At 34.8% G+C, this 16,440-nt stretch overlaps 1 protein-coding gene and 1 long non-coding RNA gene across 2 annotated transcripts in view; one reads left to right on the top strand and one right to left on the bottom strand.

Annotated features, from left to right (window-relative positions):
• The window catches only part of LOC134262172 (uncharacterized), a 43,001-nt gene that overhangs the window by 20,535 nt on the left and 6,026 nt on the right, over window positions 1–16,440 (bottom strand). The window contains exons 2-4 of the mRNA XM_062744564.1: window positions 711–916; window positions 525–632; window positions 51–120 (exon numbers count right to left, since the gene is read on the bottom strand). Of these exons, the coding sequence (XP_062600548.1) occupies window positions 51–120; window positions 525–632; window positions 711–912 (380 nt within the window). The 5' untranslated portion in view covers window positions 913–916. The remainder of the gene's footprint in view (window positions 1–50; window positions 121–524; window positions 633–710; window positions 917–16,440) is intronic.
• On the top strand, window positions 11,180–15,631 carry LOC134262169 (uncharacterized). The gene is made up of 3 exons (XR_009990964.1): window positions 11,180–11,973; window positions 14,868–14,933; window positions 15,162–15,631. It is a non-coding gene; the product is annotated as an uncharacterized LOC134262169 (long non-coding RNA).

The following is a 16,440-nucleotide window of genomic DNA, read 5'->3' as shown; positions in this document are numbered from 1 at the left end:
ATTAAAAAACTAGAAATCTCTCTCTCTCACCCTCTCTCTCTGTTACATACGTGGTGTTAGGACATGCAGGGTCTGCAAAAAAACATCGTTCCTGAATATTTAATCCTTGACAAGCTGGGACTGTAAAGTGAGAAATTAAAACTCAGTATAAGTTTTACCTGATACATGACAGCAATTACACTATATCTGCAATTTGAAATGCGTCAATTCTATGAGAATTTTCTGACACATTACCTTTTTGATAGTATACACAAGAGCATTAATTATATTGTGCAGGTTTCCCTACTACATTTACAAAAATTAAACAAACGAAAATATAATATGCAAAAAAAGAGAAAATTATTATATTTTAGTCCCTTTAACTCATAATAGGTTGTCCCTATATTTAAGGATATTTAGCATCATCTTTATTTTTTTAAATTTTTCGTAACGAGATTGCCTCGAAGATATGTTTTAGTTAAACACCTTAATTGCTGTCTGAAAATATTACATTTTTCTGTAAGCATTGCTATTTCTAAACTTACATTTATACAGGTCGGAAAGAAAAAAATGGTCAGAAGGACATCCATGTATGAAATGAAGACAGCTGGTTTGATCCAGATTCCGATTTTTATAAACCTCTAAACAATTTCCTGTATGCAGAAAAAAATTAAGTCATTTAGTATGCATTTTTATAAATTTGAAAAATGTACGCACAAGATAATAAATACCCTTTTCAAAAAGTCCAGTTGCAGAAGTATAACAGAATTCCACCAGAGTTGACCTTTCGTGATTAGGAACACAGACGTACTGACTCCGCCCATTCTCATCCACACCACACCCCAGTTTGGTGGCCGAGGTTGTGTACTCTGTCTTGTTACCGGGACAGGAGTCCACAATGTAACCAAAGTCTGAGAAATCAATCCATGCCATTTCTCTGAAATAAATCATTGATATAACACAAGATCAAAGTGGGCATTCGGTTGATATTTCAGCGTATTATTAAATTAGAACATAGACTAGACAATTTCAAGAATAATAAATATTTTTTGTACTTTCTGCCAAATTGTATTTCATTCAATAGTGTATGTACTTTTAACACTACACAGAAACGTCAGCGTAGTCATAGACATCAGTCTTACAGGGATATACAGATACATTTTTTTTTCAGAAAGACGCGACTACATGTATACATATGACCCCTCGTTTACACAAAGCTACGATTCTACGGCGAACCTATCGAGCCACGATCTGAAAAAAGTTTTGGATCGGGGCAGATCGCAGTCGATCGGCGTCTAAATAGAAGAATTTGGCATATTATGGTCTTCGTAATGTAACGTTCCAACTGTCGTGCGGTCAGTTACGCAAGTCACGATAAATTAATCGTAGTTGATCGCAGAGTTTTTATTGAATTTTATGCCACGATACGAAGAGATGCGTATAGGTACGTTTTCATACGTTTCGTTACGCTTTTATGCGCTATGCCTATGATGGATAAATTTCATGTGATGCGATCTCTGACGAGCTGACTACCGTTCGGAAAAGATGAATTACGTTCCATAGGATTATCAAGATTTAGTCGAAAAAGGACCTTGATCTGTCACGAATATCACGATTCGAGTTCTCGATTATGAAGGAACTCCTGCGTTTTAATACGTACTCATACGATATAGTACGTTCATTGCGCACTCTTGCGCTAATGTACGATAGAATAACACGTTCGTTGCAATGTATTTCATGATCAGGATCAAGATAGAACACGCTTTGAGCTACGATTGTACCCGGACAGACATATAAAAATCTGGCCATACTGAGTCCATTTTATTTTATCTATTGAAAATTAAACAGTACATAAACATATACGAAGGGTTATCAAAAAGTTCGTGGACTGAGGCTATGAAATTAGCACTATGTATTCTGTGCTCTCAAAATTTATAAGAAAAAAAACAAGTACTCTGGATGCATTAACTTCTCCATAGCCAGTTTAAACATTTCCTAGGTCTATACCACTTTTTTCAAGGCCAAAGCTTTATAGAATGTTGGAAAATGAAACCCCTCCCCCTTTTTGACGTCATTTTCAAGGACTTATTTGTTTAGACATTCCATGTCAAATTAACGATAAATTTTCATAGAACTTTCAGAATGAATTGAAAACTTCATATTTTATGGAGTTCCAACATATACCTGAATTAATAAGATTTTTGGATGTCAAATGTTCAAATCAAAAGAGTTTTTCTTAGTTATGCTTCGGTCGATAAAACGCCATATTCGAGGTAGCGCCGCTTGGACATACCATAGGTTACAAAAACAATACTAATTTATTTAAAAATAAAAATTATGATTTGCGGTTTATGTTATAGATAGAAAAGATGATGCTAACCAGATATTTTAAAATTCATTGATGTACCTAAAGCGGTTTTAATTTTATGGCGCCAGTCCACGAACTTTTTGATAACCCCTCGTACAATCAATAATAATGGCAGAAGTAAAGGTTGATGACAACTTCATAAACGTGGTGTTTCTAGTGTAACTATGGTCATATGTTATTGCTGTCAAAGTATAGTATGAGCAGCAGTCTTTTTTTTTTTTATCTTTTTTTCACTGATGTTGCCTCTGATCGAACGCGTTCAAGTTCAGAAGAAGATAGGATCTCCCCTCTTTCTATTTTTTACCTGTTTTATGTGGCATCTTTAAAATATTTTTCATAAACTCTGATATTTTTTTTCAATAGGGAAAGTTTGAGTCCCCGATCTCAATCATGGCGCCAATCGTAATAGTGGGAACATAGCATACGACAGTGCTACGATGTCACGACGTCAAATTCGTTGCTATCACGCTTCTACTAAGATGTTACACAGACTGTTGCCGACGAATGGTCGTGTTTACTGCGTTTACGCTAAGCTGCCACTGAAGACCATACTACGACGCTACACAGACCTAGATGATACCGCGAGGTCGCTACGGTGTTGCCGATCATATTACGATTGCATTAAGCTTCTAGTACGATCTTGGCGATTATGGAAATACATCGTGCATCCTCAGATTTTTGTGGTACATTTTAGCAACAGTTTTATTGCGGCCTTTACCTGAAAATTCTCAATTGCAAATGAACATCAAGTATAGTGTCACCCTTTACATATATTTTACAGATGATGATTGGTCAAATATCAACGCTATAAGAACAAACTTCTGCCTGATAGGTCGTGATATGATCGGCGTAAGGTCATTGTAGGTCTTTGTAGGATGTTCAGGAACGTAGAGAGATCGTCGTAAGAACGTAGTACAAACGTAGAGGGATCGTTGTATGAGCGGACTTGTTTATTTCCTACGCTCTTACGGCGCTTTTACTACGATCACGAAGATATCTCTACGATGCTTTCGCGCTGCTGGTACGATTACGGCACTTCTACTACGCTCCTTTTACGACTTAACCCCGATTGATGTTGGCCACGATCCCGCTACGCTTGGTTTGAACATGTTCAAAATAAGCGTAGTGAGAGCGTAGAGCTCTCCGATCATGAAGACCCTACTGCGATCATACTACGCTTATGACGACTCCACAACGTTTCTCCTGCGATTTGTTACGATCGGCCACGCTTTCGACCAAGCTTTGATCGTAGTAGAAGCGGTGTCTATGAGTGAACGGGGGGTAACCGACTGTAATCAAAACATACTTTTCTAGGTCACTAAGTGTATACCAATCCTACACTCTCTAGATATACCTTTACATTTTACTGAGAGATTTTGAATGACAGACTGAAGGAAAGGCTATAATAAATAAAACTGATAAATAAATAAATATATTGAATGTGCATTCGATCAGTTAATATTTACAAACACTGATACCTAACGCTGAATTGTTGTACGTGTAAACAATAAAAACACACTGTGTCCGTCTCCATACATGTAAAATGTAATTGTCACTAAAAGGTAGAGAGTACAAAAGAACAATATGATGTAAGTACAAGCATGCAGATTTTTACAATGGCCAACAGCGGCCGCCAATTTTGATATAAAAATATTGTCCTTTGGTACAGTGTCTATAGAAAATTGCAGTGGATGGATTCTCCATATTGGAGTGTCAGAAAGTGCAAATATGAAGACTCTTGAGCCAGGTGGTGCAATGGGTGGAAAATCTAGTTAATTAAAATTATAACTCTTGCTTATAAAATTTGTTAATACAAATGGTTATTTTCGATTAGAAACTGTTGGAAAGCATTTCTGTCAATATCTTTTCGAAAAAAAAAAGAAACAGTTTAGGAACAATAAAATGATATTCATTCCAAAAATGAGCTTTATATATCAGAAACAATAGGGGCATACAATGTTATATTTTAATATTAATTTCGTTAGATAGCAGATGCTGAGAGCAATTAAAGCAAACATTCAACATTTGTAAAAAAAAAAAATGCCCCGAGCTGCTATCCAACGCACAGATACTGATGACAGATTCATTTAAATTTCATGGTTTCAAACTGAAATGAATTGACACATCGAGACTCTATTTTGGAGCCTCAATCTTCCGCATTTTACAAATAGGCTGCTATTTGTAAAAAAAAAATGTCCACCAGAGAAAACGATTAAAATTCTTTCATGCGATATAAAATGCAGACACATAAAACAGTTAACTTGAAGGAGATAACGTCATGGTTAAACTACAAGGTCGAGATCTTGTCTTTTAGACTTTCGTTTTGGAAAAAAAATTGTAATTAAAATGCATAAAATTTCGCGATAATGAGCAAATTTATCAAATCATTTGTAACAAGAATAAAACTTATCTAAGTTTATCAGGGATACCGGTACATGTATGACTATTGTATGTAATCGGTTCTGTCGTTGGTGAACTTTATTTTTAACAATGCGCACACGGATATGATCACTACAAAAAAAATCTGATACGCTACTCTCCTCATGAACCCTTGACATACGGCGTTGATAAAAATTGGGTTTTTTTTCTCGAGTTTTTATTGGGATTCTGTACACCTGGTCGACCAAATTAGCAGTTGTTTTTGTAAAGGACGATATTTGCTTTCGGGATACTTCTTGACTCTTTCATCTCGGAAATGAAAAACGCAAGTAAACAACATGCAATTCAATGAATAGCTTTGGTATCATCCAATATCTCCTAAATATGTAATTAAGAATCTATATTGAAGCTCCAATTTGTACTATAAATAATAAATAAACATAACTCAATTATTGCTTTATAATTATTCTTGAAAAGAACTTTGATTTTCTTTTTTTGAAACACGTGTCTTTATTTCTTTTCGTACCTGATAAATTCGAGATCATGTGACGGAAAACAATCCCGTCTTTTGACTTCACCGTACGCTAAGAGATCATAAGGAGAGCAGAGTATCAGAAACCCTTCGCTAGCGAAGATGACCTCAGCGCGCAACATTACTTTTGGAGGTTGAAATGGCCTGTTTTTTCTACATTTTAAAACTGGATCGATTCTCTGACGACGAGCCTCTAAATCCTTTTATGACATGAAAGAGACGAATTACGTATTGAGTATACCCTTCTTCTAGATATCCTACATGTACTGTAATACATGAATTTACTAGAGCAATTTTATACTGTTTTTTACACTTAATAATTCATATTTTCTTTATTTTCTAGCATTTTCCAAAAAAGTCAATTTAAACACAATCGCTGCTGACGGTTTTTCCTTTCTAGTATTATATGTTTCTTTTAAATACAAAGGGTGATCAAAACGTTTGCAAACTATCTTTATATTTACGAACCCAAAAATCAGATCAGAATTATATTCGGAACTCATATACTCATTTATCTCATACGTGTTGGTGAGGCAGGCCATTAGATAAACTTTTGCTTTATCCACGGGTAGATGCTTTATCAATAGCACTTCCGGTTTTGTCATGATCCCTCGCTTCAAGATTTTATTTTATTGAAACTTTTATTTGTGAAAATTGTTGCCCTTATAAAATGAACGATAAAGGGCATTAATATCGTTAAAAGCACGAAAAAGACTAGTATCTCTCAAAGAATTGTCTTATTTTATCAAGGAACCTTTATTGGCTACTTGAGGACAGATGTGACCTCACCCAAGCCCCCCTAAAATCGTTTTCTGAAAAAAAATTAAAACAAGCAGTTAATTAAGCTGTTGTTATAAGATTCAGTTAACATGTTCAATAATGCTTTCTTATAGTATGCTACGTATGACTACTTAGTATATGTAATGTAGATGTAACTACCATGGATCAACAATGAATCTAATTTGCCTAGGCCTAGCACTTTTTTTTCTGGCACCAAACAAAGAGATCTCATTGTCCTTACAACTTTCGGTCAGATGTAAAGCTCCAGCAATTGTAACATAATGTTTTCAAAGATGCAGATAGCAAAAATTTTTACTTTGAACCCAGATAGTAAGCTGACGTTGGGCCGATGTTGGCATATGGTTGGTAGATCGGCTACATATCGCGGTTGGCAGAACGATATTGGGCCAACATCGGTCCGACATTGTCATTACAACAGTCGGTGTATTGACATTGTTCCAACATCGGTCCGACATTGTAATTACAACAGTTGGAGCATTGACATTGTACCAACATCAGTCTGACATTGTAATTACAACAGTTGGTGCACTGACATTGTTCCAACGTCGGGCCAACATCAGGCACGTAGCATCGTTCTCAAAAGGGGGGGGGCAACCATAGATTTTTTTACTTACCTGAAAAAGTTGACAAGCAAAAGGATGGGTGTGGTGGTGGCCAACCTTTTTCAAGGCCAACTTCCTTTCACTTCCATTTTTTTTTGCTATTTTTCCTTGATTTCATTATAGGCCCAGCCCCCCCCCCCCCCCCCCGTTGCTACGTGCCTGAACATTGTTATTTTTAATGTTGAAGTATGGACATATTTGTAATGTTGGCCCGACATTGTTGAACCAATGTTGCTATGTAAACTTATGTTGAAGCGTTTAAAAAAAATATTTATTTATTTTATTTTTTATTTCTATGTTTATTTATTCATTTTTAATTGTTTAACCCTTACGTAGATTTTCAAAACTATGGAATATAACTTAGATTTTTCTCTAAAACTGTCGACTAATAGTACAATTAGGTCGGGATCGAAGTCGGGCTCGATAAGCAATTAATTTAAACAACACACCGCGCCGAAATTTAAATTTTTGGTGGGTTACATGCACGCAGCCATGTTGATGTTGTACAGAAGGAAAGTTCGAAAGAGAGTGTCGCGAAAAGGAGAATTATGACTAGCTTTGGATGGAATTTCTGGTTTGACAGAAGATGAAGACATTTTACGACCCGGTACTGCGGTAGGTACAATTTACAAAATATTTTAACATTTGTCCTTGAATGAATAATTGCTTCTGCTACTGTTCCTTAGTCAGGACACTACACATAAAATGCCTGGCAGTGAAATCGTTTGAGCAAGGCTAAGCGCTATTTCAATTTTGTTATAATAATTTAACACTTCTAAACATCTCTCATAAAGATGGATTTCAACCCGTATTTCCTCGTTTGGGATCGATTCAGGAATTTTAGTGTTCCTCTCTTCAACATTTACAGGGTATGTTGTACAATGAAATAATATATATTTATTTTTAAATGCATGTTCAAGATCATTTTCAGCACTTATTTTAATTATTTAATAGTTGCATTCAGTGGACTGTGCCCGAGACGATTCCCACAGCGCCGGCGAATAATCAGCTTGTAAAAATGGTGAGAACCAGCTCAATTTTTTTTTTTTATTTAAGTAACACAAATAACCTAACATTGTTTTTATTAACTTGTATCATTTAGCATAAAACTTTAAAAAATATTGCATCTACTAAAGTAAACAAGAGGTTTACATTCTTAATTTCCTTATCCTAAAAATACATAACAATGGATTCTGACAGGTAATCTAAACAGTGGCGGATTTAATGGGGTGCAGTTGCACCCGCCCCCCCCCCCCACCCCCCCCCCCCTAAAATTGTCAAAGTTAGCGTAAATCACAGTTTCGTCTAGAAAATGTAAATATGTCTAATTGGTAGACCTCATTTTTACCCTACAAAATCTCTAGAATCCAGGAGCTTCCGGGGGCTTCGCCCCCTGGGCCCCACTAGGCGGCCCCCGGACCCCTTGCCTAATTTTGCCTAAATAAAAACACTGCAAGATAGTGAATTTCTATTCTACACTATACTGAACTGTCAGGTTGACATTATAACCATTCGTCTTTACAATCTTGTAGAGCCTTACTTTATTATTTGTCATATATTTTTGTTTATATATGCGATAGATATTGATTTATAATACATCCTAATGGTCATCTTTTCTTTCAGAAATTGTGCCAGCAAAGTTTGAAGTGTCGATGGAAATGATCAACATTGAACTTTCTGAACCTTCCTACTTAAAGTGAATCCGTTCCTGACATGACCATTTATTTGGCTACCCTCTAACATAACGCCATCTTTTATTTATTTATTTTTTGAATTTCATGGGATATCAGTGAGGAAGTGATTCAAGCAGACACTTGAGAAATTTCGGATCTAACTTAATTAGGATCTTTGGCATATTCGGTGAAAACAGCATGTTTTGATTTTATGGGACCTTTTTTATTAATATAGTTGTGTAGTGGACATTTTGTACTTAATACATGTGTTTGTCACTCTAGTCCCATCGTCGGAAACCCACGGGTGATCTCGTCTTTACTTACCACCCGTGGGCAAACTCGCCGAAAAATCGTGGTAAGTAATTAAATATGCATGGGTCATTTGATTGGCTGCATTACAGAGTCGCGTTGCGAAACAACGAATCACAGTTCACGTTACGTATGCATGTTCAGCATTGCCAAAAACATGAAAAACTCATTCCGTAGTTAACACAGCTGATAATTAAATCCACTCACCGGTGCAATTTGCAGTTAAAAAGAGGTACTCCTTCATAATATCTGGCGGTCAGTGACCTGTACGAATTGACTTTCATTGTTTTAAATCAAACTTCGCACGTTTTAACGAGCGTCAAAATATTTACCATAAATAGCAAAGTAATAAACGTATTTTTAAAATTGAAGAATTCCAACTTTCTGATTGGTTGACTAAAAACAACAAATTAGCATATTTTACGGCAATATTTTGGCGACTTTGCCCACGGGTGATAAGTAAAGACGAGATCACCCGTGGGTTTCCGACGATGCTCTAGTCCTTTCATTAACTTTGTACGGTAAATGTACAAGGGCAACTGGAAGTTCATTGTAACTGCAATGACCTCTCCCAATGTCATTAACTCAAATGCCATATTTTAAAAAAAGAAATAGTTTGTTTTATTACAAAGAAATGTCAATCAGTGAGAATACTTTGAAAAAATGTGCTTACATTGTACATCTATAAGTGTATATGTAATATTTGTTTCAAAACACATTGTAAAAGAAACGATTTTTTAATTTTGAAATATAGATTTGATCTATGATAAATTGTGATGTTATCATTATTTCAGTTTTCATTGTATATTCCTGGGATTTTTTATATTTCCATGGAATTCCATAGATTTCTAAATATCCTTATGCACAAATATGTTGGGACAACATTGGGCCAACATAAGAATTATCATTGTTTGACATTGGGCCATTGTAACGCCTACATGTAGGTGCACAAATACGTTGGGCCTACATTGGGCCAACATCAGAATTGTAAATTTTGTATGACATTGGGCCAACGTAGCGCCAACATGTCGGTGCAACTTTGCGCCGATGAGCAACATTACATTGGCCCAATATAAATTTTCCGACATTGGGCCAACATAACTGACAACAGTGGCCCAACGTTGGACCAACGTCAGAATTATCGTTCTCTGACATTGGACCAACGTTGCGCCAACATGTCGGCGCAACGTTGCGACGATGAGCAAAATTACATTGGCCCAACATCATTTTCCGACATTGGACCAACGTAACTTACAACGGTGGCCCAACATTGGGCCAACGTAAGCTTGCTATCTGGGGAACATGATCTACTCTTTTTCGAGGCATGTCAACATCAACGGTTCTACGTCATCAAGTTATACGTCATGAATTTGAATTGGCAATCATTCATGTTGTTTTGCAGGGGATGTTTCAAAGTTTTGTTAAAACGAAAGTAGTACGAGATAAATAGAACATCTATAATTGTGTGATTTGATAATGATTTTAAGCCTCGCGAATATATACACTATTTCAACTCGTTAGATAAAATGACGTCATATCTTGCAACCATTCAGGTTCATTGAATTGAATGTTATAGAAAAGGAAGGGAGATGGTTAAAAATGATGTTTGATCGCTGACTCAGTGAAAGCAAGCTTGGGAAGAGATGTGTCCCTGGTTAAACAATTTGTTATAAAATAACGCTATGTTTCAGTTCGAAAAATAGTTGAGTATCTTTATAATCAAATTACTTAATCCCTGAATTATGTTCAACTTAAGATTTTAAACAGATGTGATAGAGGGAAGGCGTCCATACTTTCAATATACGACACTTTGAGAAAGAGGACTCGGTTATCATGCTCATTTTGGGAGAATATATCCTTATCCACCCATCCCATACGCAAATTTGACCATTTTTGACAAATGCATTGTTTTAAAAAAATAGTTTGCATAGTAAGAAATCAGTTTCTGTAAACAGAACTCTACGGAGCATGTCCTGTGACCTGACCTCTCCTGTTTGGATCAAGTGTTTCGCACATGGGCAGAACGGTAACAAGGGTGCATTAACATTGGAAAGGATTGCTTTAAAACATAATGAGCACTAAAACATAATTCTCTTTTTTTGTTTTTTGAAGTAATTCAGATGAGTTTATTTGATACTAAGCGACAATGTTCGATCTAAAGGTTATTGAATTTCTTATTTAATTGGTTTTATCTCTATCTCTCTTTTGGACCTCGCCATATTTACGCATTCTATCAATTGTACTATTAGATATCCCCTGGCATTTCGTAGTTGCATTGTGACTTACACATTTCCTCGACATAGTGCGTCATTGAAGTCTTTTAACTTGTAAGTGGTTTAAAATATTTCTATTTTCTATCTTTGTTGAGAGCGAGATAATTTTCTGTGTGTATGTGGTTTCTATAAAAGTTTAGGAATTTAATACCAATTCTACGTAAATATCAAAATAACGTGGCCACGCGATGTCTTGGATTCAGTTAATTTTTTTCTTACTGAAACTTCATTGAATGAAAAGATTGACTTTATAAAAGAAAGCATTGTTGTTTATCCGGTTGCCATGGAAACGGGACTAGAAGGTGTAAATTATAGTGGATATTGCTATTTATCAATAATATCAAAAAAATATTTACTAGGCAAAGCTGTTTATGTTCATATTTTTTATATCCTTCATGACAATCAAAACTATGTAAAAAATAGTCAAGGTCACAAAGATTTTACAATTTCTAATTTTCTGATGCCAAAAAAGTGAATAATTAGTCCTCGTTACCTCCCTTGTTAGACTTAATATTTAAAGACTTTGACAAGTGATGTGAAAATTCTAGTAGGGAGATTTAGATTCAAGAAATGTTATTTTGCAAATATCATTTAAAACATTTATGGGTAAATGAAAAATAAACATTTTATCACACTATAAAGTTGGTCTAAATGTGCCTTTTCTCTATCCGAGTTATTTCCCTTGTTGGAGCTCTTCGGCATTGAAGAATACAAAATGTGTAAAATGTAAACAAGATGGCAGACAATGAAATCTGCAGTTTTCCTTCTTGTTTTGAAACATCTTGTTCAGGAAAATTCTACCTCAAGAGACTCGGAATTTGATGAAAAACAGTTAACAAAGTTGGGATAATCTTTAACAAAAGCCAAAGGGTTGATCTGGATATGATGAGTATTACACGTATAGCTACTCATAGAAAGGAAAATATGAGGAAATCAGGGTGGTATGGGGGCGAAGGCCGAGAGGATTTTAGCTGTTCCCTTCAAGATGTCTTTGAAATAGAGATCGAGAGATACTTGTAGTGGTGTGGTAGTCCCCGACCGATCCCGATTGCAATGTGTAAGTATTCATAATTCTATTCAGGTGTCATGTGTACCCGTACGAAACAGTCCGGGCGGCTTGGACACGGCTCAGACACGGTTTCCGTCTCCAGAAACCCGTGCTTTAGCATTCCGTGCTCCTATGTAAAGTATATATGGAAAGCCGTGCCTGAAAGTGGTCGAGGCACGGACACGGCACGGGATATTGGCCGAAATATTTAAATGAGATCACACGGTTTTACAAAACCTGTGTCAGAAAGCCGTGCTAGTTTCCATATATGGACTCACGGATTCTGTAAACCCGTGTCTGAAACCCGTGTCCTTTTCCATATATGGAGACACGGATTTTTGGAAACCCGTGTCAAAAAAGCCGTGCCGTATACCATATAAGGAGTCAGGGGATCTGTGCATTTGTTTAGATCTAGGTCATGGTCTTTAGAGAATCTCCTGATGTAACTGTGGATGCCAAAATGGTGACTGAAACCAAACTTAAACTTCACATTGCTTTACATTAATGCTTAGGTTTAGAATTTCAAACATTAAAAATCTTATATGAATGTGTTTACTTTCTGTTAAGAATTAACTTTATCAGTTACAATCCATGCTAAGTTTTTAATTAAGATTTTATTGGTAATGTACTAGGGATGGGTATTGCCAAAAATTTCGTATCGCGATATATCACGATTTTTTCTCCACAATATCACGATAATATCATGATATTTTTAAAAGCAGTTTTTACAATGATTTTTTGTGAAAAGTCATTATTTTTCTAAAATATATGCTAGAAAAACAAAATTTTACTTTCTTGAAATTTTTATGTATATAAAATCAATTACGTCTGGACGGTAAGATGCCGTTCTTTTCACTTTTTACAACATTTTTTTTTTACTTTCTGTAATTGTTATTGAAAGATTGAACAAATAATTGAATAATTTCTGGACTTTATAATAATGTACCTAAAGACCGGTATTTAGGTCTCCGTGTCACGATATGTATCACGCAACAAAAAATCGCGATATACCGGTATACCGATAAAATCGCACATCCCTATAATGTACAATATTCAATTGTAATTTAATCTAGTAGCTAAGTTTGCACAATCTGAGAAAGAATTTAGTTTAAATAAAACTTTCACTAGCACAGTGATATGTCACATAAAATATATACTATAAAGGATTAGTGAAAGTCCAACTAAAGTCATTCAAATAAATCTAAACTCTTTCATTGTGTTCATTGTCAACATCGCAATACAGGAAGATCATGAAAATTCAAAAATTGACTTATTTATTCTAGATAACACTTACTGCATTTAGTTCAAAAGTGAAGAAATTATCCCAGACTGACATAAATACAATTCCAACTGACATCTATTAGTTAAATATCCTTTAAATAGAGCAAAAAGACACATTGACTTAGCTCATGACCATGAATCCCTCCAATTTAATATTCAAATAAAGGAAGTTATGATTGAGCATGCTCAGTAAAAAGCCGTGAGATATAAATGAATAGTTTGAAGCAAAACCCGCCTGAGTTAAAAACCGTCTCCCTGGGACACGGATTCCGTGCCTCCACAGGGGTTTCTGTGAGTGAGGATTCCTCACTTTCGGACACGGAAGCCGTGTCCGTGTCTTGGACATGCAGAACCCGTGCGTCTTTTTAAAAACCCGTGCGGATTCCGTGTCTTAGCCGTGCCCAAGCCGTGCCTATTCCGCCTCGAACTTTCGTACAGGTGTAACCTGCATGGTAACTGACTGTATAATGAAATATAAGACAATAAAAACAAACAAAACCATGAAAACTTGGATGCACGGTAAACTGTTGCACACATTACATGTACATGACATTGACTCAAATACTACTGTGCAATATATGTGCCCTTTTTGGGTACTGGTATTTTATTTTCTATAAAATTCAGTATATTTGAAGAAAATTGTTTGTATGAATTTATTTTTCCAAATGATAATATGCTTGTGTCCAATCTATTTTTTACAAACAGGATTTGTAGAAATCATACCTCGGAAATATTAAACCTTTGCCTTTTGACAAAGATAACTGAATAGTGTGTTAGATTTTTTAAAATTTTAAGCAATATCAGGACTGTAGATTAATATTGCAAAGAATTGATTAAAAAAAATGTAAATGTAAAATTATGAAAGTACATGCAGACACATAGATTTACAGATGCTAATAGTGTTCTAGATCTAAGTACATATACTTTGTCATACTATGTGAAATCATTTTTGGGACCTTGATACAATGAAGTTATTTGCTCTGCAAGGTAAAGTATTGTAAAGTAGGTAAAGAAATCTATCTAAAGGTGTTAGAATATGGCAACTCCATTTGTACTTTCCAAGATGCAGCTTTCTGTCTCATAATTTTAATTTTACTGATCACTGTTTTTCAGCTATATATTGCAGGCATATCAATCTTGCACACATTTTAAATATGAATAGTTTTAGTTTGACAATATTGATCTGTACAGATGAGATCATTCTGATGCTGTGTACATGTACTTTACATGTCAAGACCATATTGTACATATTAAAAATAGTCACATTAAAGAACAAAATAAATTATACCACATTACGTTAGTATCCATAAAACATGTATGTTTTTATAACAATTAATTCATTATATAATAACATTTCATTTTCCACTTGTTGTCAAATTCATTTCTACTCTTGGTCTCTATATCTCCGGCGATTTGTCTAAACTGCAGAAAAACTTTATATGTAAATTGAAAAAAAATGCTTGATGACAACATTGAATCCACTCCTTTATCAACCATTCCTCATGATTCAGAAAAGTTTCAGGATAACATTTAAATATTAGGTACATGTAATTTATATATGATGTTCAGGATTTTAACCCAAACTTTCAAATTAAAAAATAATTTTAAATTGATCATTGCAGCCCTTGCAAGATTTTCCTAATGAAGATTCTCAGGATTACAGTTCCTCTAGCAAGGAGACCACGCAGGTACATGTATTGTGTATTAAGTTGCATGGATTCATGGTGACTTAAGACATGATTGCCACAACAATGCATAAAGGGAGATAATGGTGTTTATAGGTTGAAAATATATATGTTTTATATATAGCAAAATTTTAAGATTCCAGTTTTAAGTTTTTGAAACAAGTTTTAAATGAATTTTTATCCAAAGTGACCAAAAATTAATGGTATTTTGTTTTATTTTCATGTGAACAGATAGAAATGACCAGGGCAGAGGACATACAGCCCCCCCCCCCCAAAAAAAAAAAAAAAAAATTCACAGTGGACTGGAAGTAAATTTTATATGAAAAATACAAAGTAGGAAAAATAACAGAAAGAAAAGAGGATCCAGTAAAAGTTGTCACTGGTGCAAGATGGATATAGAGAGGGTTTTATAATGATCATTACTAAAATCCACAGCAAATTAATATTGCAAGGCTGAGCTACTTTTCAAACTTACACAAAAGGACATAAAGAAATGTGAATTCGAGGAAACCAAGCTGACATCAAATGAGAGAATATGAAGGAACAAATTTTAGCAGAATTTTTTTTTTAAGCAGGGCATCTGTTTTCCTTAGAGAATATGTGTATTCTAAATTGATTTCTTGTATTTTCAAAAAATGACACTGTTTAAGTGAAGCATACATTCCAATGTCATGTTTATTTTTTTGAAAAATATTTTTTCTGCTATGAAAGCAGTTTTATGAAAAGAAGCAGTTTCTTCCCTTTTTATATCCCCACTCTGTAGGAGAGGTGGTATACTGGTTTATTATATACCCCCACATGGGCTCACAAATTTAGACAGGCTTCACACAGTATGTCATGTATGATTAGAATATGAATACATTTTAGCAAAACTGAGAACAAGATTAATTGTGAAACACTGATTCCCCCATACATTGCAGCTTATGTCACGACTCTATCGAGGTATCCCAAGAAAGGTCTTGTCACAAGGAAAACACCTGTGAAATAGGAAAATCTAGTCCAACTTCAAAAGTTATGGTTAAGGTTAAAGTTTTTTTAAGTCGGTCAATGTCTAAGTTCAAGGTCAAATGGTTAAAAATATTTATACCCATTAAAAGAACATAGTATACATGTAACTGATCATCTGAATATGCTGATAAGCAATGTGGTAATGAAAATTAATTCCACAATATTTAGCATATAAAGCCATTTAAAGAAATTTGGCTGCCTTCCCCCAACAGACTAACTAAAAATCAAACCTTTTTTTTACATGGCAAGACAGGATGTTATTTTTTTAATCCATCTTATCTCGTCAAAAAATATTTTGAAATTTTCTGGGAAAAAGATTTTACAACCTACCTACTGAGGCGACTTAATAATTTTACCCTGAGTTGGGAGAGCTCTGGCAAACAAATGGTCTTGCCAACTTGTTTTGACATTATATTGTCTGACCTACTTTCATATTTTCATAAAATACTTTCATATCATTTATTAAATATGAGTTTGCCTTTTTACTTACATTATACATTTT

The sequence above is a fragment of the Saccostrea cucullata genome, unplaced genomic scaffold, assembly GCF_032062105.1.
Source record: "Saccostrea cucullata isolate Sc308-1 unplaced genomic scaffold, CSIRO_AGI_Scuc_v1 ctg394, whole genome shotgun sequence".
Classification (NCBI taxonomy): domain Eukaryota; kingdom Metazoa; phylum Mollusca; class Bivalvia; order Ostreida; family Ostreidae; genus Saccostrea; species Saccostrea cuccullata.
This window is presented reverse-complemented; position numbering and strand designations above follow the sequence as displayed.